At 41.3% G+C, this 23,890-nt stretch overlaps 1 protein-coding gene across 4 annotated transcripts in view; it reads left to right on the top strand.

Annotated features, from left to right (window-relative positions):
* The window catches only part of LOC107299256 (progestin and adipoQ receptor family member 4-like), a 24,571-nt gene extending 4,886 nt beyond the window's left edge, over window positions 1–19,685 (top strand). Inside the window, exons 2-4 of one of the 4 annotated variants that reach the window (XM_029286727.1) lie at window positions 18,120–18,338; window positions 19,252–19,408; window positions 19,613–19,685. In XM_029286727.1, the coding sequence (XP_029142560.1) occupies window positions 18,120–18,338; window positions 19,252–19,408; window positions 19,613–19,685 (449 nt within the window). Of the gene's footprint in view, window positions 1–18,119; window positions 18,339–19,251 lie in introns of all 4 variants that reach the window. The other 3 variants (XM_015828620.1, XM_015828619.1, XM_015828621.1) reach the window with 3 other exon arrangements.
* Window positions 19,686–23,890: the final 4,205 nt, after the last annotated feature.

Consider the following 23,890-nt stretch of genomic DNA (forward strand, 5'->3'; position numbering starts at 1 on the left):
TTTTTTTAAGTTTGTTTACTCTTTCTATCTCTTCTTGTAGATTAAGATATTTTGTGGAGTTAGAGATATTAGTATTTGTTTACTTTTATATGAATAATATCCTGGGATCAGGTTTGGGAAGTCCGGGGGGGGGGGGTTATTGTTTGGTTATTGTGATTACTTATGTTTGTTTTTTATGATGAAAAAATAAATAAAATTTTTACAAAGTGAGAGCCTTTAATTTGGATTCCATGGGATTCAGTGAGCAAACGTCTGAGAAAGGTTAAGCTTGCACTTTGTACACTTAGGGCCTCGTGTTCAATCCCTGGCATCCTTGTGTGGATTCATTATCGGCTCTCGTGCCTTCCTGACCCTTGATCTGTGGCATTTTAGTATGCATCCTGTCCTGGACTTAATTCTGTAGTTTTCATCCCTCACAAAAGAGCTTGAATAAGGAGCCTGCACCATTTAAATGTTGCTAAACCAAAACTCTGATCAATGATAGTGTTGCTAGGAATTCTACTTAGTTGTATTTAGAGGGTTGCCATATGCCCATTTATCATCAAAAAGTGAATAGGAATGGGTTGTTTTAGAATTTTGCCTAGGTTCAAGGAAGCAAAGAAAGCACTGGTTTCTCAGAATTTTTTCCTGACTCTACTGGGCTAAACTTTCCATTGAGGGTTGAGAGCCTTACAAAGACCTCCACAAAAGTGACTACTCCTCATCATTCCCCCCCCTTTACTACATAGCTATGTGAATAATTTTGTGACATGTTGATGATACTGAAGCAAACTTGGCCTGGCCCAGCTATGCTCGGAAATAAATAAATAAAGACTGCCAATGAAAAATTCTGACTTTGCAAAACATGACATATATTCAATAGTCTGCATCACTTTGCAATCTGTTGTAAGCAAAAATACTGCAATTAAAATATATGGGGCGGGGGAAAAACGCAAATGGAAATAGGTTTTATTTCATTTACTTCAAACTGATGAAGCAGATCTACTGTATGGTATTTGGAACTCTCCTGCTCCTTCATTTGAGTAGAGACCTAGCAGGATCATTTGTACCACTGCTTTGGTACCTTTCCTATCCTTGTTGCCAGGTTGCGATAATAAAAGCAGGGATCCTCTTGAGCATAGATTTGCGTTGGATCACAAATTAAGGAAATCTGTTTTGGGCTGTCGATTGGAAGACAAAAAATGCATAAGTATCTAAAGCAATTTTTGAGAATTGAAAGGATGTGGCAAAAGTTTCATTATTTTTTATAACATCTTTGTAAACTAGCTTCATCCCCAGATTCCTGATGTTTATGAAAACTGTTGTGAATACTTGGCTGTGGTGATATTTGAAATGTGAATATCCTTGCTCGTATTTTAGTTATTCTATTGCATTAATTTACTGTTGAAGAAAAACCATGGTTTGCAACATATAATTTATTCTAAGGCTTAATCAAGTGCTGGAGTCTTTGCTGAGTTCAAGGAAATGCTGCTGCCTGTTCCTAAAAATATATATTGTACCGTAAGGCCTTTGTATTATGAACCAATTGGGAAGACCATGTCTGTTTGAATGTATTTAACTACATAACTACATAAATTATACATATTTTTAATATAATTTATGTAACCTCCCCACCCACACAAACTTTATGTAGAATGGTTCACCAAACACTGGACTTTGTCCATTGTTTAAGGAAGCAACATATATTCAGATTTTGTTTGCTGCATCCAAAGTACACTGAATGGAATAGTATGTCATAAAATCAAAGTTTTACTCTTTCATTTTTAAAAAGGTTCTAATGTTAGAAAGAAAACCATGCAGGCAGAAGTCTACAGCTAATTCTGTAAAAAAAATCAATGTATGTTAAAAGATTTGTGTAAGCTATTTTTAGATGCATTCTCATTTTATCCTCAAATACTTGGCCCTTCTTACTACAAAAGTTGTGATCCAATTTCAAAATCTAGCTTTTAACTTGAGCATGTAAAGAAATAATACCTATGTTCCTAATGGATGCAGCCACCATCCTTTAGGAATTGTTTGAGGATCCTGTGTATGTGATTTTGCTTTTCGTTGTGTAAAAGAGGTAGACTGTCAATATATCACATTTATACAGGGCAGTACTTAAGATGTTGGACTTGTGAATCCAGGTATTAGTCCTCTTCAAAGACAAAAGTTCCCCAAATCACTTAAAATCGGTCATTTTCTCTCAGCCCAACCTATTTTCCATAATCTGTAGTGAGAAACATTGGACGTGTGTGTACTTACCCTAAATTCCTTGGGAAAAGGCAGGGAGTTAGATATATTTGTTAGACAAAAATCTAATCAATGAATAGCATGAAATAAAATAAAATAAAGAAATTAAGACAGGTGCCTTCAAGAACTGAAATTCTGCAGTCTTCTTTAAACAGCAGCCGATGAGCTAAGATTATGCAGGAAACTAATGCCTTTTTTGTTGTTTCATTATTTCCTGTAAGAAAAGGAGAAGAACTGTGTTTCCGCTGTGGGCAAATACATTAGTCTGGAATAATAGTGAAAAGGGAATAAGCATAGTTGGAACAGATTGTCTCAGGACCTTGCAAATTTCCTTTTGCTAGCTGTTCTGGTAAGTCAACCGATGAGGGCAGCTCTTCCTGACCTCTTATGCCTAACCAACCAAGGTGCTTACGAAAGTTGTGCAAAGTTGCTGCTTATTGTTGCTCATTGTGGGGAAAGAAGGAAGCAGAACGCTTCCTTTCTTAAATGGTTTTCTTGTGGGAATAGCTTTCCCCATTCTGGCTCCATTCCAACATGGAGACTACAGCTCCTTTGTCCTCCTCACCCTACCAGATCACTGGGAGCAAAAAAGTATTTCTCAACCTCAGCAGTTTTAAGATGGGTGGACATCAGTTCTGGGATTTCAAGTCCACACAGCTGAGGTTGAGAAACACTGATTTGGAGAATGCCACCTTGGGAAACGTTGGCTTAGAGGTTCTCCATCTTTGTAAGGATAGTATGGGTTCATTCTTTTGTTGAATTAATTGATGTATTGAGAGTTATTTTTCATGGATTAAGAGATGTTTGACTTCTGGGGCCACCACAATTCCTCTTAGGTATTTTACAAGATTGGGGTTGCAAAAGCTTCCAGTCTACTTGCGTCAAAGAAATCAGGGGTGTGATAGGACCTTTTCCACCTAACAAAATATACTAAGAGGTATCAGCTCTTGTGAACTGCAACACATGTTTAAAAATGCATTGTTTGGAAAAGATCCTACCAAACTCCTGATTTTATGGCCACCACAGACTAACCAGCTGTCCTCCTATCATATCTAAAACCTAAATGGTGTATATTGAAAGAATCCATGGGTTGAAGCTGAATCCTCCCTGAAACTGCTTCCAGAGTTAGCCTTTCCCCCCCTATATACACTTTGTTTAAATGGACCCATTTCAGTGGAGTCCATGCTATCTTCCCCACCAATCCCAAAGTGCATTTTTCAGGTGCATCTTGGTCATCAGAAATGTTCAACAAACCAGAATGTAGGAAGCTGGTTAGCCTGCACTCTTTTGGGAAAATGGCATATCAATTGCTCTAATAGTGTCCTTTAATAATAAGCTTTTCCTTGATGTTCCTGGGCCAGTCAGCAAGAGCATCATAATGAGAAAAGGCATTGTTCTCAGTCCGCTGATGTCAAATGAGGGCAGGGAAGAACAAGAGAATAGAGGAGCAGTTGTAGTTGCCTAAGCGTGTTGAACGGCATCGGTAGGAATACAGCAGTAAGCATTTGCTGGCTAGATGACTTTGAACAATACTGTATATGTAGCAACTTCCAAAGTTCTCAGAAAACACCCTGGGCAGTGCTTAGCTGCTTTAAGAGGGGTGGACTTCAACTCCCAGAACTCCCACAGCCAGCATGCTGGCAGGGGGAATTCTGGGAGTTGAAGTCCACCCCTCTTAAAGCAGCTAAGATTGAGAAACACTGTCTGGAGATATCCCTGAGGATGGGTGTGTTGGTGCATGTTGTTTAATGAATCACTGTCTTATAGAGAAGACAGACATTTAGTTTTCTTCACTATAATAAGAAAAAAAAACTGCCCTGGCTTAGTGCATTATTAGCGTCCAAGTTCCTAAATGGAAAGACTTCCTTCTGCATTGTTTTCTTTGTCAAGGCAACGCCAGCCTGCCTGCTAAGGAATCTGTGCATATTGCAAAGGTTTCTGGGAAGGGGGAGGTCTCAGGCATGCTGGATAATGGTGGACATGCAGTCCCAGATTATTCCATCCCTCAGAAACAATTTGCAACTCTGGATTTGTTGGGGATCGCCTAAATTTCGGAATTTCAGCCAGCATGGCCAAAAGGAGGCTGAGAGTTCTGGGAGTTATAGTCCCTCACAGCTGGAGGGTCTCAAGTTAGGGAAGATGATCCTAAAGAAACTGTGTGTGTGTGTGTGCGTGTGCGTGTGTGTGCGCGTGCAGGGGGGGAAAGCAATGGCAATGCTAAGGTAGAAATTCAGTAACAGCAAGTTAATTGCTGTAACTTCTTTTGCAAATCTAATTCTTCCAGCAAAAAGCTAAGGTTCAGATAGATCCCTGAGCCACGAAAGCTGTTGAGTCAAGTGGAACTAGGTGCATGTGTTTGCGTGCTTGCCTATACTCACTTCTCAGGAAAATTGACTTACGATGCGTTACAAGGGTGGAGATCTCCAGGGAGCTGCCTGTACCAGATGCCTGGGGTTGGTTTGTCAGTGCACGTCTTAGGACTGTGGCCCAAGAATGCAAAAGGAAGAATCAAGGGTGGAGTAAAAACATGACTTAAGCTAAGCATTGATCTGATCTAGCGTTCTTTTTCTAGTGATGACTAACCCAAAACTTTTGAGAAGCTTAGAGGTAGAACGTGTAAATGTTACTCATCTGTTATTTGTCCTTAGGCAATTCTCTAAGCTACGCTGCCTTTACATGTGGGGATTTTATTAGTTCTAACTATTAGCCATTGCTTGTGGGGGACTTTTGCTTGATTTTGACCAGCACTGTGCCCTGCATAATGTAATTTCTGGTTAAAGAATATCATATAATGAGCAGGAGAAGATTCTCTTTGATGCTTTATAATGCTACTGGCAGTTAGAATAAGCCATGCTATTCTTAGACCATTGTGGTTTATTTTGATTTGTTTTTTTTTCTTTCCTATGCTGCACTATAGATCCTACCCCAAGGAACAGATTGGACTAGATGACCTCTGGACCTTGCTTGTTCCAGCTATCAAGTCATCTAATTGGCTTGTTGTGCAGTTCAATATATAGGAGTTTAATCTGTTCATGGAGAGCTTTCTTTCCAGTTCAGTCAAGCTTAGCTTTCATCTCTTATAGAATTGAGGAGTCCTTCTGGGAGGTGAGAAGGAATTATGGTTTATAAACATAGAAGGGCCTGCTTCTGAATTGGAGAAGAAACCTTGTTTAAGTATTTCATAATCTTTATCCAATACTGAAGGATAAGGGCAGGGTATGATTACCATATTTGAGCTGCAAAATCCCATTGACCAGATACAGCAAAGAGGCAGCATTTTCCGTATCTCTTTACTCTTGTCTAGAGATCATTCTAATTTCCATAGGCTCCATACTGTATGATAGCCATTGGAGGTGTTATATGCTGTAGACCAGGGGTGTCAAACTGCCGGCCCGCGGGCCGGTTTCATCATACCGGAGCCGTGCCCACCCCATTGCCGGCAATGGCAAAAAAAGCTCCGATACGTCGTGCGACGTCACGTGACGCCACAAGTTTGACATGCCTGCTGCAGACTCTTCAGCAAAGAGTCATAGATACTACTGGTCTTGACTCTTTTGTTTTGCTAAAAGCTTTAACTTGTAAGATCTGTAAAACAAAGGGCTGTGGCACAGATATGGGCTAGGGCAGTGATGGCGAAACTTTTAGAGACTGAGTGCCCAAACTGCAACCCAAAACCCACTTATGTATCGTTGGGTGCCGGGTGCGCGTGGCCCATTGGGTGGGTGTGGCCCATTGGGTGGGCTTGGCCAATTGGGTGGGCATGGCTTCAGTGGTAGCGGCAGACTGGGCGGGACTAAAAAGTTCAATCAATTTCAACTTTGCGAGATCTTTTTTTTTCCGCGAGAAGTTGAAATTGATTGATTAATTGAACCTCTTTTTTTTGCACACGGTGGTGGAGGCCTAAAGCGAAAAGGTTTTATAAAACCCAGCTGAAGGCCTAGGACTGGGGCGATGGTGCGCGTGCCCACAGAGAGGGCTCTGCGGGCCACCTGTGGCACGTGTGCCATAGGTTCGCCACCACGGGGCTAGGGTGTACAGTAGGTTTGTGTGCCAGATGATGTGACTTGTATATTTTGAAGTTAGTGACATAATATACTCAGTAACCACCTTAACAGCTAGCTTCTCCAGAAAGCCCAGAGCCCAAAGTGTCAGAGCATACTGTATTTTGCAGGTTAAAATACCCAGAATCAATCCTTTGCTGCTTTGGTTGGAGCAGCAAAAACTCTGATCAAAATAGAGCAGCATCACTTATCCTGGGCTCCGTTTGGATGAGTGAGCTACATTCCAGAATTCCACAGGCAGCATAGCATTGCTAAGAATTCTGGGAATTGAAATGCACACATCTGGGGGACATCCAGGTTTGGGAAAATTGGTGTAAAGTTTCTATAGAGCCAGGTGAGCACAAGGTCTAATGCAGTAAACATTCATCTATCGCAGAGGTGAAAAACTATGCCCCCTTTATGACTTGTGGACTTCAACTCCCAGAATTCCTGAGCCAGCCATAGTTCCCCATACTAACCCCGTCATGTCAGTTTTTCAATGAGCTCATGTTGATTTTTGAAATCAGGAATATGCCTCATGATTTGATGAGTCCATGCTTGGAGAAATTAAATGACATTGTGTGGCCATGAGGTAGGAAGAGGACATTGACCTGGACTTCCCCCACTCTTTAATGCTGCACGTGGCTAAAAGAAGATTGTATGTACTCATCCTTTGTAATAAGCTGTTTAGGGTGCTCTAGATCTGTTTCATTGGAATTTCCTTACAAATTAAGAGAATTCTGGTTTTGGAGGACACCAGTCTGGGCTTAGCTAAAACCATTGATAGATTTATTTAGTGTAGATTTTGCACAATATCCTTTTAAAAAATAAACTGAGGACAGGAGATCCTTTTTCATCTCACACACACACACACACACACACACACACACACACACTTTTTTGCAGCTTGCAGAAACAGCTCATCAGTTTACATTGTTAAGACTCTAAATCTTTGAGAACCCCAAATTATGACAATTATTCTCAATTCTTTTGTGACTTTGGAACCATAATTACTCTTAACTTTGTCCTGCCACATGGAAGGCTTAACACTAAGCCCTGCGCTCTTTTCCTGAGCTCATCTTGAAATACTCCCAACATATGAAACAATTATCCACCTATTTATCTTAATCTGGTGATCCTATTATAGGCTCAGCTCTTTTCTCTCTTCCTTCCTCTCTCCCTCCCTCCTGCTTCTTTCCAGCCAGAGGTCCCAGTGTCACAGGTCCCGTGGGAAGGAAGACACATCCTATCCCAGATATGTCAAAATAGTAGTTTCTGATCTAAGTGGTTTACACTTTAGCAGCTGACTGTGTAGGTGGCAAGGAGAAGCCAATATGAACTCTTGCAAAGGTGTTTTGGGTGTTTCAGCACAAAAGTGGTGGTGTTGTATAATGCCTTTTGCATTATATGTATATAATGTATCTGTACTGTATATGTACATGTGCATTTGCATTCACACACAACCCATTTATTGTTGCTTTCACTGTTGTCTCTTCTTTCTGCTGCTCCTTCAATCAGAATCTAGATCATCATCAGCTCGTAGCAGAGACCTGTGTATCCGGCACATAAACCTTAGTTGCTCAGCCTGCATTCAACCTATATTGTGGCATAGCCACACTGTTTTCCTTTACCTTTGGGAAATCTAATTTTGCTTACAAGTTCACTGGAGGGGGGATGGAATTTTTACTCTCTCTTCTAGTGCTCATGAGAGAGTGGTTAGCTTTCTGTTTAGCCCCTAAAGGATTTTTTAAATGACTTATGCATGCCCCATTCACCTCAGCAAGCATGCTCAGCGTGCTCCTCTGTGCTGCATGTGTTGCGTATATAAATGACAACCCACAGTAATAAGTGAGATTTGTCTTGTAGCCAGGAAAAGATTAGGTGTAAAGAGCAAAGGGAGTGTGTATAGATTCATGAGAGTGGGGGACAGTGGGTGGAAAGCAGGGGAATTTCTCTCCCCCCCCCCATCCTTTCAGGGAATCTCAAATGGTAGCATGGTGCAGCGTATTTTCCCTTGGCCAAGACTGTATGGCTTGGGGAGTACCATTATTATTGATTAGTATTATATTGCCATGATGCCTCTGAGTCCAAAGTTCCATCTGTGGTGCAACCTTGAGGGAAGCAAGCAAACTCAGGATGTGTGCAGTAAGAAAGAGAAATGTCAAGAGAGGCACTGACTGGAAAGATAAGATACAATTGGAAACCTCCAGTTAGCCGCTGTTTCTTGAACCTGGAAATTGGAGTTGAAGGCCACTTACTTCCTAGCCTCTAACATTCTGTGCAGTCCTTCAGGTTGTTAGATTTATTTATACCTTGTGTCCCTCAAGAGAGAGAGAGATATACCAGCTGTTATAATGGTCAACTATATGGGCATACGTTATCGGCTCAATACGGTGGCAAAGGCAAAGGATTTTTATAGCTCAATTTTGAAAGCAGGTTCACCAGCGTCTCCACAAGGTATCAGGAAGGAAAGAATTCTTGAAGATAAAGTTATTGAAGGAGACACATCATCATCAAGTGTTATTAATTTACAAGATCAAGATCAAGCTAAGCTACAACTTTTGGAAATTAAAGATGACCCAAAATCACAAAGAATGACCCGCGTAGCTCATAGACGCAAAGAAAGAGAGCAACAAAAAGTGGATGTGGTACCTACAGCACAGCAAGTAAGCTCAGAGCCAGTGGGAGCAGTGAGACCGAAGAGATCAGTGACGGCTGATTTGCAAGGGGCGTTCCAGAGGCTCTCTGCCACGAAAGATGGCAAGGTTCCTGACATGGAATGTTAATGGTTTGAATTCACCGCAAAAAAGAAAAAAGATATTTTACTATTTGAAGCAACATAAAAATGACGTTGTTTGTTTACAAGAAACCCATATTACAGCGAAAGATCAAAAGTATTTGACTAATTCACGGTTGGGAATACATTTTATTGCACCTGCGCCTCAGAAAAGAGGCGGAGTAGTTATTTATGTTAAGAAGGAGTTTTTGCCTAAATTGATTGACTCTGATCCAGAAGGAAGATATGTTTTTATTGAAATGTCTTTGAATGGGAAGAAATGTCTTATCATTGGATTATATGCTCCAAATCAACAGCAGAAACAGTTTTATAAACTGATCCATCGGAAGTTAAATCAAATGGATTACAAATCAGTTATTATGTTGGGAGATTGGAATGGTGTTTTAGATCCAAGAAAAGATAAGAAAGGTTCCTGTAAAGCTTTTAATTCAACATTGCCTAAAACTTTTTTTGATTTGAAGGAAGAACTGGAATTGGAAGATATATAGAGGGAACGGAACATGGAAGAAAGAGATTATACTTTTTTTTCGGATAGGCATCAATCACATTCGAGAATTGACTTTTTTTTGATTACTAATGATTTTCTTTCCAGGGTGAAGAATGTTAAAGATTTTTCCTAGGACATTGTCAGATCATAGTCCGGTATGGATGGAATTATTTGGTGAAGAGGGGAAGAGAAGAACTTGGAGATTGAATGAAAATTTATTTAGATATGATACAAATGTGCAGAAGTGTAAAGATCAATTGAAAGAATTTTTTTTGTTGAATATGCATAAAGGTACTCCGATCTCAATGGTCTGGGATGCTAGCAAAGCGTATATGAGAGGTATTTTGATTTCTATGAATAGTGCTTATAAGAGCAAGCAAGCACAAAAACGAAAAGAGCTAGAGGAGGAGATTAAATTAAAAGAACAGGCTTTTATTTTAAATCCGCTGGATAATAATTTAAAAGTATCTATAACTATGCTTAGGGAACAATTTAATATGTTAATAGCAGATCAGACAGCAACCAGTTTAAGGTATATGAAATATAATACATTTTGTAACGCAAATAAACCTGGAAGGTGGTTGGCCTACCAACTACGAAAGAAGCAGAAGTTAAGAATTATAGAGAAAATAGATTATAATGGTAAAATGACATCTCAACAAAATTTGGTTAAAAAGAGTTTTTTGGATTTTTATTCTAAGTTGTATGCTTCTGAAAAAATACAACTTGAAGAAATAGATAAGTATTTACAGGAGGCACATTTTCCTAGGCTGTCAGATAATCAAAGGGAAAAAATGAATAGTTTAATTACATCTGAGGAGATTAAGGGGGCAATTAAGCAATTAAAGGTTGGTAAGGCACCAGGTACAGATGGATTTACAGCAATTTATTATAAGATGTTATTTGAAGAAATGATAGAACCATTAAAGGAACTGTTTAATAGTATTTTGTTGGGCAAAGAGGTACCTCCTACTTGGAGGACTGCTTTTATATCTTTAATATCAAAGGAGGGTCAGGATTTGACACAACCTAAGAATTATAGACCTATATCTTTATTGAATATAGATTACAAGATTTTCTCAAAAGTATTGGCAAATAGATTAATGCAAGTGTTGTGCCAATTGATTCATAGTGACCAATCTGGATTTATAACTGGAAGATATATGAAGTATAATGTAAGACAGATTATTAACTTAATTGAATATTTGGATATGAATAACCAAATTCCTGCCGCTTTTATATTTTTAGATGCTGAAAAAGCATTTGATCAATTGGATTGGGGGTTTTTGTTTCAGGTTATAGACAGAATGAATTTTGGGGAAAATTTTTTGTCTGCTCTTAAGGCTATCTATCAACAGCAATCAGCACAGATTATAGTTAATGGGGGAGCAACAGAAGCATTTAAAATTGAAAAAGGAACTAGACAAGGATGTCCTTTATCTCCATTGTTATTTGTGTTAACAATGGAGATTTTGTTAATTAAAATTCGTGAGTCTTCTATAATAAAAGGAATTAAGGTTAATAAGATTGATTACAGATTAAGAGCTTTTGCAGATGACTTAGTGTTAACATTCACTCAGCCGATAGATTTGGTAATTGATTTGGTTGAAATTATTGCACAATATGGGAAAGTTTCTGGTTTTAAGGTTAATTGTAATAAGACTAAGATATTACTGAAAAATATGTCTATGAATGATAAAGATATGTTAGTTACACTCACAGGTTTTGAAATGGTTAAAAAGGTAAAATATTTGGGAGTTTATATTACAGCTTCTAATGCCAAATTGTATAAGAATAATTATGAATCTTTATGGGTTAAGGTGCAAAAGGATTTAAATGACTGGAAAAAATTGCAATTATCTTTGTTGGGAAGAATTTCAACAGTAAAAATGAATGTTCTTCCTAAATTTCTTTTCTTGTTTCAAATGATTCCTATTTTTAAAAAAGATGCTAATTTGGAGGGATGGCAAAAGGTTATCAATAAGTTTATTTGGGCGGGCAAGAAACCAAGAGTTAGGTTTAAGATTATGCAGGATATAAGGGAACGAGGAGGACTTAAAGTCCCCAACTTAAAATTATATTATGATGCGGTGGTTTTGACATGGATTAGTGATTGGTTAAATTTGACAAATAGAAACATACTTTCTCTTGAAGGATGGGACTTGTTATTTGGTTGGCAGGCATATTTAATTTATGAGAAAAAGGTAGACAGAAATTTTAAGGCTCATATTTTAAGAAGTGCTTTACTTCGAGTTTGGAAGAAATATTATTTTAGATTAAATTATAAGATTTCTATTTGGGCAAGTCCAGGACAGATAATAGAGGGGATATCTAGGGGAGTTAATTTGGATAAAGTTTCCTATAAGGAACTACTTTTTCCGGTAGGACAAGATTGGCAACTTAAATCTTTAGTAGATTTGAAACAAGAAAACATTGAATATTCTTGGTTTTATTATAACCAACTGTCAATGAGGTGGCGTTCGGATCAAAAAGTTGGTATTACATTACAGGATGTAAATTTGATGAAACAGATTAGAGATCAATCTCAAGCTCATATAAAAAGAATTTATAGTGCATTGGTTGAATTGGATTCAGAAACAGAATTGGTGAAGGATTGTATGATAAAATGGGCTCAAAATATACAAGAACCGATCCTACTGGAAACATGGGAGACAATCTGGATTAGGAATGTAAAATTTACTCAAGCTCAAAATTTAAGAGAAAATTTTTATAAAATGTTTTATAGGTGGCATTTGGATCCTCAAAAATTGTCCTGCATGTATCCTAATCTACAACCTAAGTGTTGGAGATGTGGAAACTTAGATGCAACTTATTTTCATATGTGGTGGACATGCAGGGGAGTAAAGGCATTCTGGATAAAGATATGGTGGAATATTCAAAATATTTTTAAGAAAAAGATAAAGTTTAAGCCGCAGATATTTCTGTTGGGTATTATGGAAGATTTGGATAAAAAAGAAATGGATTTGATGTTGAATTTGATAACTGCTGCAAGATTACTAGTAGCTCAATGTTGGAAAACGGAACGTTTGCCCACTATAGAAGATTGGGTATTCAAAGTTTCAAATTTAGCAGAAATGGCTAAGATTTCTGCTTATGTGAAGGATTATTCACAAGAACGATATATTTTGGTTTGGAGAAGATGGATAGATTATATTGAGAGTAAATATGGTACTAAAAAGTTTCATTTGGTTTTTGAGTGAATTTTAGAGTGTTAATGTAGTTTATGTGTTAAAATTGGATATTTATTTTTATCTATAATTATTAATATGATGTTATAATTATTGTGTTTAATATGTTTGTTTAAAAGAGAGTTAAAGGATGTTATAGATTTGTTAATCTAATAGTTGATTAATGTTAGACAGAGTATGGTTATTGCTGTCAACGCTGCAAATACTGTATATTCTTGCTTTGACAATGTGCAGAACTGTCTGGTATTTATATAGTTAAACCAGCAACTGGGAAAGAGGGAGGAGCATAAGGATAGCCCCGGAGAAAGAAACCGGAAGTAAATCACATCTTCCAAGTTGATTGGAAGATGTGAACCATGACCCTACAATAAGGGAGTGGGAAATGCTTGGAATGTATATGCGTAAGGGAAGAGAAGCAGACCTGAGCATTTCCTCCATGCTGTACTGACGTCTCTGTAACCTTAATAAATGCTTTTAGGAGAAAATATGCCTGAAAGTCCTTTTAAGTGTTTCGTTAATCAGACACATGACAATTGCATTGTTAACGCTGTGATTGGCTCTGGGAAGGGGGGGGGGAGGGGGGGAGGTATATTGTAAAACTTTTATAAAATTTTCAATAAAAAAGAGAGAGAGAGATCCTGCAGGAAAGCCTAGTACACGATGACTTCCCAAGGCCATCACTGTGTTTTATGGCTATCTGTGGATTTGCATCCTTGCCTCTTCCATTTCTGCTACAGAACTGAAATTTCAGACTACAGTAAAGAGCTAGAACCTTCCCGTTGAAGTGCACTGAATTTTGCCTCCTCAGCCTAAATCTATGGTATAGTTAAGACATTCACATACAACTTCAACTGTTATTACCTGCACAGACTCATCCAATTTCTAAAACTAATTTCCCCACCCAATTTTTAAAACCAATTTTCAGCTGCTTTCAAGTTTCTTGGCATCTTTTGTGATGTTTCAATTCAGGTTTTGTTACCTTTCTTCTCTGAGGTTGGAAATCAGGTTCCTCGGTGCTCTGAGGGTGGGGATGTGAGAGAAATGACAGCAACTTGGTATATTTTCCTCTAAAGTGAAAACATCCTCCTTCAGGAACTAAGTTGCTGCATAGCTTGTTTAATTGGTTTGGCTGCATTTTGGAGGCATTTGCTGTTGTACAGTTAGAGCTTGGATACCAAATTTCTGCTGTCAGCAAAATGTACAGTTGCAGTTTATCTGCTGACACACCATCCCTGTTGTCCTTGAGGCTGTCATCCCATCCGGTGGAGTTTCCAGGGACCGGTGAGAACTAAGGTGAAAAAACACTTAGGTATCTCTTCATTGAAATACCTGGTACTGTACTGGCTTCAGTGGCTTGGTTATATCATCATCACCACCATTTCTTTGATCCTTAAATGCAGAGTTTTAGATTCCAAGCCCATAATCCTTCCTATCAGTGGGAACATTCTTGAAGACAGTGAAACCATAGCTTGGTAGGAAGATACAGGTAGTCCTCGACTTACGACTTCAATTGAGCCCAAAATTTCTGTTGCTAAGTGAGACATTTGTTAAGTGAGTTTTGCCCCATTTTACGACATGCTTTGGATGTAAAATATTCAGGTTCCAATGTTTAGGTCAGGTAGGAAAAGTTATGTCAATTTTCCTTAACCTGGAAGATATGGTTGCCTGCAATTCTGATTGTCACAGTCATAGATGTGCTGCTTTGTATTATGGGTTGTAGGAGAGCCCAGGTTTGGGGAATTGTTAGTTTAGACCAGTGGTTCTCAACCTTTTCTTCCCCATGGACCCTTTTTACATACCTTTTGTGGCCATGAACCATGGCCACAGACTTCCAAGACTTAAGAGTTAAATCATAACATTTCTTCAAGCTCCTGTGATGACAGTGCAGCCCCCCCAGAAGTCTGTGGACCACAGGTTGAGAACCACTGGTTTAGACAGTGTTGAACTTAGAGGAATGTTTGGAATAAAACTTTGCCTCTCCTTTTGTGGATGGAACTTTTGTCAGTTTTAAAAAGTGGAGCTTTCTCTTTGTATTATCAAGATAAAGTAACCTACTCTACCAAGGTTGTCAGTTCTTGGTGAGCTTTCTCATGATGAAAGTAGCACTCTTGGGATGTTTTAAGAGACTCAGGTTTTTCTTCCTAAATATTCTTCTTTCCCTCCCTTTGCTCCCACCCTCTCCATCCTGATCAATGTTACTTTAACTGAATTTTAAATTTAAATTTAAGATCCCTATTTATTTTTTTAAAATGTTTTATACTGCATTTTAATTGAATGACTATAAGCTGCCTAGAATTGCTTATGGTAAGATGGGCAACGTGTAAGTTAAATAAATCAATTCCCACCCTTTTTTGTATTTTTAATCTCCTGACTACTGCCCAGTGTTCTTGATATATGTTGGACAAAAGCTGAAAGAAGTACATCTTTTTTTTGGCAAGGATTAGAATAATTTGGAAGTGGGGGAGTGGCTCCGATTAGAACTGTTTTTTATACTGTTGTTAAAGCCACAAAAATCCTGTTAGCAAAATAAGTTTGGCCACAAGCTTTCTGCGTACTAGCCAATTTGTGACACTACCGCTCTCTAGTCTAGTGGCAGGCCTCCTTAGTTTTACTCGTTGACTTTGTCACTTGTAGAATCTTCTCTTGGGCCTGCCACAAGTAGAATGGTTGGCCCTTAATGAACTTCAAGGGGGGTGTTTATCATCTTCCTAATTGAGATCTGGCTTCAGGCAGCCTCAATTAGCACAGTAATTGGGCTCAGGGAGACCTAATCTGTTTGTGTAAAGCTGCAACCTCTGGGGAAACAGGAGATGAGAAAAAAGGAGGATAAGGTCAAGCACAGACAGCAGGATGTGCAAATCAGAAATGGTTGAAATTCATTGGATTTGGAGTGAAAAGAAAATCTACTCCAGATTATAATAATAGGAGCATACCATTTTTTTCCTCAGAATAATTTTTAGGAATCATCAGGGCTGGATGACAACATATCATATCCTTGAGAATGATGAGTTGGTATCAAACAAGTGTGAAGATTCCCCATAACTATGAGGGGTTTTTTCTTTGAAGGAAAAAATATCAAAGAATGCCACATGAGTTTTAATAGTTACGTTGGGTAGCAAACAGCACAATAAGGACAGTTCTGTCCTTACTGCGATTTGTTGTTGTTGTTAGTTGCGAAGTCGTGTCCGACCCATCGCGACCCCATGGACAACGTTCCTCCAGGCCTTCCTGTCCTCTACCATCTTCTGGAGTCCATTTAAGCTCATGCCTACTGCTTCAGTGACTCTATCCAGCCACCTCATTCTCTGTCGTCCCCTTCTTCTATTGCCCTCAATCTTTCCCAGCATTAGGCCCTTCTCCAGTGAGTCCTTCCTTCTCATTAGGTGTCCAAAGTATTTGAGTTTCAACTTCAGGATCTGGCCTTCTAAAGAGCAGTCAGGGTTGATCTCTTCTAGGACTGACCGGTTTGATTGCCTTGCAGTCCAGGGGACTCGCAGGAGTCTTCTCCAGCACCATAGTTCAAAGGCCTCAATTCGTTGGCGCTCAGCCTTTTGTATGGTCCAACTTTCACAGCCATACATTGCAACTGGGAAAACCATGGCCTTGACTATACGCACTTTGGTTGGCAGGGTGATGTCTCTGCTTTTTAGTATGCTGTCTAGATTTGCCATAGCTTTCCTCCCTGAGAGCAAGCGTCTTTTAATTTCTTGGCTGCAGTCCCCATCTGCGGTGATCTTGGAGCCCAGGAAAATAAAATCTGTCACTACCTCCATTTCTTCCCCATCTATTTGGAAGATGCTATTCTGTAGAGTTCAGAGCCTCTACCAACAATTCAGTTCGTGGACATTTGCATCTTAGTGCAAGTTAGTGCAGTGCATTAACTTTAGTAGCTATTCAGGTCCCAGCACCCGGTGATTGCAGGAAGGAATATGGGGAAATGGTTTCAGAATGGGGAAGTCCTGTAAAATTCTGTACAGAGGGACATGAAGTAACGCAACGTCTTTATCTCTCTGCTCTGAGAGCTTAAAGGAAAGTAGACTGCATATGCCATTCTGAGAGCACTTTTTGAGATCCTTCCCTGCAACCACTATATGCCAGAACCTGGATAGCTGGATAGCTAATGCACAGAGTAAGTCCTCGACTTACAACCATTTGTTGAGTGACCAAAGTTACAGTGGCACTGAAAAAAGGTAACTTATTTTCATGTACAACCCTTGCAGCATCCCTGTGGTCACCTGATCAAAATTCGGACGCTTGGCAACTGGCATGTATTTATGACAGTTGCAGTAACCTGGGGTCATGTGTTCACCTTTTTTGACTTTCTGACAGGCAAAGTCACTGGGGAACCAGATTCAGTTTACAACCGTATTTCTAACTTAACAATTGTAGTGATTCACTTAACAACTGTGGCAAGAAAGGTTGTAAAATGGGCAACAACTCATTTAACAACTACCTTGGTTAGCAGCAGAAATGTTGGGCTCAATTGTGGTCATAAGTAGAGGACTACCTTTATAGTCTCCCCTCCCCCCCAAAAGGAGGTGTGGAAATCATGTAAAACTTCATACAAAGAGATATAACGCTCAGAGAACCTAATAGCACAGATTAAGCAGATCACAAACTTAGAGATCTGCAAGTACTGTAGTTTTTAATTCTAAACTTTTCTCTTTGGGTTTGTGCTTCTGAGGAATCCTCAATATCATTCACAGTAAACATTTTCTAGCGACTGGGACAAGGATGCCATTTCTTTAATCTCCCATCCGCTAATATTTTTGAGTGTTCTCCCAAAGGTGCTTTTTCAAAAAGCAACTGGACTTCGTTTTTTCTTGAAGACGTTTCACTTCTCATCCGAGAAGTTTCTTCAGTTCTTGGGACAACCATGATCTGGATGGCTGTGTCTCCATAGACATTTTTGAGTGTTGCTGAAAGTTTCCTCACCTGAAACTAAATGAAAGGAAATCAATAAACCAGCTTCCCCCAGCCTGGTATCTTTCAGATATGTTGGGATTTCAACCCCCAGAATTCCCAACTTGCATGCAATCCCAACACATTAGGAAGCCACCAAGTTGTGGAAGGCTTAGGAAAGTCTGTACTAAAACAAATGTCTCTCTTAAAAGGAGGACCTATAGGTTGAGTGTCTCTACACAAAAATGCTGGGTCCATGACATTTCTTTCATCGTTGCTCTGTGACAGATGATAAACAAAGGATGCTGCTTGGGACAAACACATGTTTGGGTGGGATAAGATGCAGGAAATGCTGACAGGGTTGGAAAAAAGGCAGGGATCTCTGGTACTATCCCTAATTGGACTCTGAGTAGTCATCCTCTCTCTCAGTTCTTTCTTTCCTCTTCTTTCAGGTATCCCTCTGCTGGGGTTTCTCTTCGTGCTGCCACTGACCATTCCATGGGCTCGACTTTCAGAATCATGGCTGGGAGTCGTGCACTATTTGGCTTGCATTTTTCCACAGCTGGGCAGCGTGCTTTACCATCTCTTCATGAATCATGAGGGAGGCCCTGCTGTTTACCATACCTTGCTCACCCTTGATATGTGTGGGGTATGCATGGTCAACACTCTGGGTGAGTTAAAGCGCTCCCTTGTTATCCATGGATGACTTACTGGATTGGAGGAACAAAAAAGGGACAAAATCGCAATGCGGAAGGCTGAAAGTGGTATTTGAGCTGGGAGCAGGTTGCGTAGAGGGTATGTGAGTCAAATTGTGTTGGCTTTGGGTACTGAAGAGCCAATCTTTTGTGTGATGGCAGAAGCCATCTTGGGTAAAAGCTCAAGAATGAAGCGGAGGTAAAAAGGATGTGGAATTGAGCAGTTCTGGTTATGCTTGGAAAGGAAATACTCATGCTGACTTAAAAGAAACCGAATTTAAAACAATGAAAAACACATTTTCAGTGAATGATCCTTGCATTGTAAAGATTATTTGGGGAAAAGGGGGCTTTCTATTGTTGTAAATACAAGACTGTTTGTTCTGAGAAGCTGAAGGAAGCTGAAATATTTCAAGAGTGCTACATGAGGTCCTTGCTTAACAACTGTTTACAATAGACTTCAAAAAAAGGTATGACCCATTCTCAAAGTTATGACTACTGCACCCACCCTTCTGAGGTCATGTGATCTCATTTCAGGCACTTGCAACCAAGCATTTGTGACTGGTTGCAATGTCCCGCAGTCATGTGATCACAATTTGCAACTTTTTTGCCATTTCCCAGCAAAAAATGCCCGCTGGATATGCTGGATTTGCTTAATGACCAGGTGGTTCACTTAACAACCAGGTGATTCGCTTAACATCTGCATTGACTCCTTTTATGAACGTTGTAAAAAAAGGTTGTAAAATTGAGTCTGGTCACACAATGCCTTGATTTATGCCGCAGTGAGGCTCCATTGTAGTTGGAGACTACCTGTAGTGACTGACCATGTAAGCTGATTGCCACTGTTTTTATCTTTAATTTCTTGGTGGACTGACTGTCTCTTTCCACACAGGTGCTCTTCCAATCATCTACTGCACGCTGGCCTGCTCCCCACTTCTTCGTTCTATTGCCCTGCTGGCCTACACAGGCTTGTCAAGCTATGGTATCTTTTGTGCAGTGACTGCTCGCTCCAGTGTCCGGCGCTTACAAGCCTTTGCCTGGCAGGCTCTGTTCCGCTTCTTCTTCTTCTATTTGCGGTGGGTGGGATTAGGCACTGGCCATCCCACCTCTCTGCGTTCATACCTCATTATGGACGGTCTGGCCTTTCTTGGGGGCGTCATCAACATCTCGCGAGTGCCTGAGCGCTGGAAGCCAGGCTGTTTTGACTATTGGTTCAACAGCCATCAGATTATGCACGTGCTGGTGGTGGTCAGTATACTCTATCTTCACTGGGGAGTGGTGGCTGATCTTCATTGGATTGCCAACTATGCCTGTCCAAAGGAATGACCACATCATGTTTAGATTCACCCCTTCCACAGAAAATCTGCTGACTGAGAAGTGGGTGATTTATAAGGCGTGAGCCACGGTTCTCATTGTCCAAGATCTTCTACAAGGGCTGAAGTACATAAGAAAGGACATCTTCTGGATGTGATTTATTTAAAAGAGGCTGCATTTTTTTCCTGTGGGTTTAATACAGTAGTTTCCTATTGGTTGATTATTCATGGATCAACTTGTCTAGGATTTGTATACTTCTGAGTCTAAAGTAATGAGTTTCCACCACTTGAGGTTCTTAGATCAGTTTGTGCAGTTCAACTATTCTTCCAGTTTACAATAGGCAAACATAATTTGGTTAAAAACAATCTTGATCTCTAATAAGATATAATCGGAGAAATAATCAACTGTACTAGTGAAGATTTCCACCCCATCCCCAACTCTTACTTTTGTTTGCTGTAGGACTTTTTGTCATCAGAGCTGTTCTTGAGGTAGCTTTGATGATAGCAGGAAGAACCCTATTAGTTGGTTCTCTTTTTTCTCTCCATTTGCATTGAAGATGACGTGGGCAGTGGGAAAAGAGAGACATTCTTAGTAGAAGATGTTGGAGCTGAGTGCAACTTCTCTGCTTTTTAGAGGCAGTTACTTAAATACTTTTTATCCAGGTGTCTTTCAGACACCATGCAATACTTTCTGATTTTTAAAAGGGCTTGTCAGAAACCAGAATATTAAACTCTGCTGCACAGTTTAGTTTTTCTTTACCTGTCAGAAGGATAATCAGGAGCCTTGAAACTGGATTTAAGTTGAAGTTGAGGAGTCCTGACTTCAATTTTTGGGTACTGTCATCAACTTTAGGGCCATGACTCTTTTGCAGCATACCTCAGTTTCCTATCTCTTGGCAGAGTGTACAATATTTATGGTCAGATTGGAATTCTTTTTCTGCTACCACATTCCAATTTTACCCTGACCAGAGCAATGCTTTTCAGAGCTTTAGTTTTGTATGAATTTGGAAGAACTCTTTCTACTCCACTGATATGGCTGCTGCAATTGCAGTAATCAGTAATAGGCAAGCGGTACTATCTTTTCCCCTTTGTTATTGTCCTGACTGGTCCATTAACTATAGCTTCTAGATTTTGGTTCACTTCTTTCACTGGCTTCTTAAATTGGTCCATTCTGAAGATTTTGCTTTCTAATTTGATTTGTTTTGATACAAATAGAATCCTGAGATCGATTCTTCCTCTGAAGAATTAAGTTTTTAACTACTGGTCCATGGTCAGAATTTTTGGGGGAGGGGGTACTTTTTCAGAATGTAATCAGAAGTGGCTGGTTGAGGATCAAAACAGCATTCTAGCAAACATTTTACAATCCCTTTGAAGTCCTTCTCTTGGCTTAAAATTAGGAACCGGGAGAGCTAGCATTTCTTTTAGATGCCTAAATTTGGTGCATAGTCCTTAGCCTGCTGAACAATATTAGGTCCTGATGTATGTCTAAATGGGGGTGAGGTATGTGAGATCTTGTAGGCCCTCCGTCCGAGCCTGACTCTGAGGACGACATGGAGTTCCCTGTTGAGGCCCAGGAAGGGGTGTCTGTGGCTTCGGAGGACTGTGGGGAGGAACAGGCTGAAGCAGGCCAGGGCCCTTCAAGTTTGGAACAGGGAAGGCAGAGCTCAGGCGAGGAGCAAGGCCCCTCCCCACCAGATCCCAGAGCAAGGAGAGCAGAGAGGAGGAGGGAACAACAGGCAGGCTCGCTTGCTCGGGAGGAGAGCGTCACACCCCACTTTACAAGGCACACCTGGGGAATAGGTATTTAAGGAGACGCTGTGGGGTGGGGCATTTGCCGGGAACAAACGTGAACTCTTGTGATGTGAGCTCTTGTACTTGGACTCTTTGTATCTTGGATCAAGTTTGTTTCCTGCTGAGTTTTCCTTGCTGTCTTCAGTTTTGCAGTTTGCCGATTACAGGCAAGCTGGGCGTTGAAAAGATCATACTTTGTTTATCTGTTTTACTTTAAAGAACTGTTGAACTCCATTGACTGTTTTATTGAACTTGTGCCAGCATATGTGGGGGCTGTTGGGCGAACGTTGGCAGTGCTTACAAAGACAATTATTCTGACCAGCTAATTGCTTTGCCTCCGTTCGGGGCCCTGGGTCATCACATTTTGTTCCCAGCCCACTCCCAATTGCTCCTCCAGACCAAGTAGGGCGACCATGGATCAGCTCCGTGCGGAAAATGATCAGCTAAAACAGCAGGTGGCTCTCCTGACTGCACAGATGGCACAGATGCAAGCAGCTCGGCCACGCCGCAGAAATCCTGTTCCAGTGCCAGACACGTTTGATGGCTCACAGGCACGATTCCCATCGTTCTTTGGGCAGTGCCAGTTATGCATGAGCCTTCGGCCGGAGGATTTCCCCACTGACCGGGATAAGGTGGGGTTTGTGCTAAGCCTGTTGACAGGAACGGCAGCACGTTAGGCAACACCCCTGCTGACCCAGCCCAATCAGCTGCTGGACAATTATGCAGAGTTTTGCCGGCAACTCAAGGCCATGTTTGAGGACCCAGTTATGGCCCAGACTGCAAACCGTCAGGTGAGAGAGTTGCGACAGGGGCGTGGTTCACTGACAGACTACATTGCTGCGTTTCAGTTGGTGTGTCAGGAGCTGCAGTGGAACGAGGCGGCGCTTATGGACCAGTTTCAGGAGGGACTTTCGTCCGAACTCCTGGATGAGCTGGCACGCACTGAATGCCCTCGCTCCTTGCAGGAGCTCATGCACCTGTGTCTCCGTATCGATGCAAGACTCCAGCAGCGACGGGCGCAACGACGGATGGAGGCCTTGCCCGCACCTGTTAAGACAGTGGCACCGTTGGCACCGCCTCCGGAGGAGCCAATGCAGTTGGGGGCTGCACGACTCCGTCTGACCCAAGCCGAGAAAGATCGCTGCCGCTGTGAAGGCCTTTGCCTGTATTGTGGCGGTCCAGGCCATATGGCAGCCAAGTGTCCGGTGAAGGCAGCCAAAGCGGCGGCGGGAAACGGGCCGGGCCCGGCCTAGAGGGCTCCGTAGGCCGGGCTCACTTGGACACGGGTCCAGTACCTCCACCTCAGCAGACTCTTGTTAAACACCTTGTGTTACCAGCGACTGTGTTCGTGCCTGGTCAGGGAGCGGTGGAGGTCCAGGCCTTGGTGGACTCCGGGGCTAATGCTAATTTCATGGACTCAGATTTTGTCGCGCAGTGGTCCATTCCCCAGCAGCAGTTGCCACCGCCAGTCTTGGTGGAGACGATTGATGGGCGGCCCCTTCGTTCCGGCCCAGTGGTTGCTGCAACCAGACCCCTTCACATGCGTATTGGGCCGCATATGGAAGAAGCCGTGTTCTATATGGCTACCGTTTCTCACTTTCCTGTGGTGTTGGGTTTGGAATGGTTGAGGGCTCATGATCCGCAGATTATTTGGTCTGGGACAGTGCGGTTCCCCGGCAAGAAGTGTGCCACCCATCACCTGCATGTCTGCGCAGGGAGGGTGGCTACCCCTGTGGACCTGGACCTACCGGCAGAGTTGGGGGATTATGCCAATGTCTTTGGGGAAAAAGAGGCAGATCAGTTGCCCCCACATCGGTCTTATGACTGCCCGGTTTATTTAGTGCCCGATGCCAAATTGCCGGTTGGCCAGATTTACTCTCTGTCGGAACCGGAGTTGGCACCTTTGAGGGACTTCATCGACAAGAATCTCCAGAAGGGGTTTATACGGCCTTCCACCTCCCCGTTGGCTGCGCCAGTGCTCTTCGTGAAGAAGAAATCAGGGGAGCTTAGATTGTGCTGTGATTACCAGAAGCTGAATGCCATCACGATCCGTAATCGCTACCCACTCCCGCTCATCCCCGAACTCATCGAGAGGCTCCGCCAGGCCAAAATATTTACGAAGTTGGACTTACGGGGAGCTTATAACTCAGTCCGAGTTCGAGCGGGAGATGAGTGGAAGACGGCCTTCCGGACGCGTTATGGACATTTTGAGTACACGGTTATGCCCTTTGGCCTAACGCACCGGGAGTGTTCATGCACTTTATGCATGATGTGTTCAGGGACCTGTTGGACAAGTTTGTGGTCATCTATCTTGACAACATCCTGATTTACTTGTCCTCCCCACGAGAGCATTGGAACCATGTTCAGCTGGTGTTGCAACGATTGTGGGATAACCATCCCTTTGCCAAGCGTGAGAAGTGCCAGTTT

This window comes from Protobothrops mucrosquamatus, unplaced genomic scaffold, assembly GCF_001527695.2.
Source record: "Protobothrops mucrosquamatus isolate PMUCROS unplaced genomic scaffold, P.Mucros_1.0 scaffold4727, whole genome shotgun sequence".
In the NCBI taxonomy this organism is placed as follows: Eukaryota; Metazoa; Chordata; class Lepidosauria; order Squamata; family Viperidae; genus Protobothrops; species Protobothrops mucrosquamatus.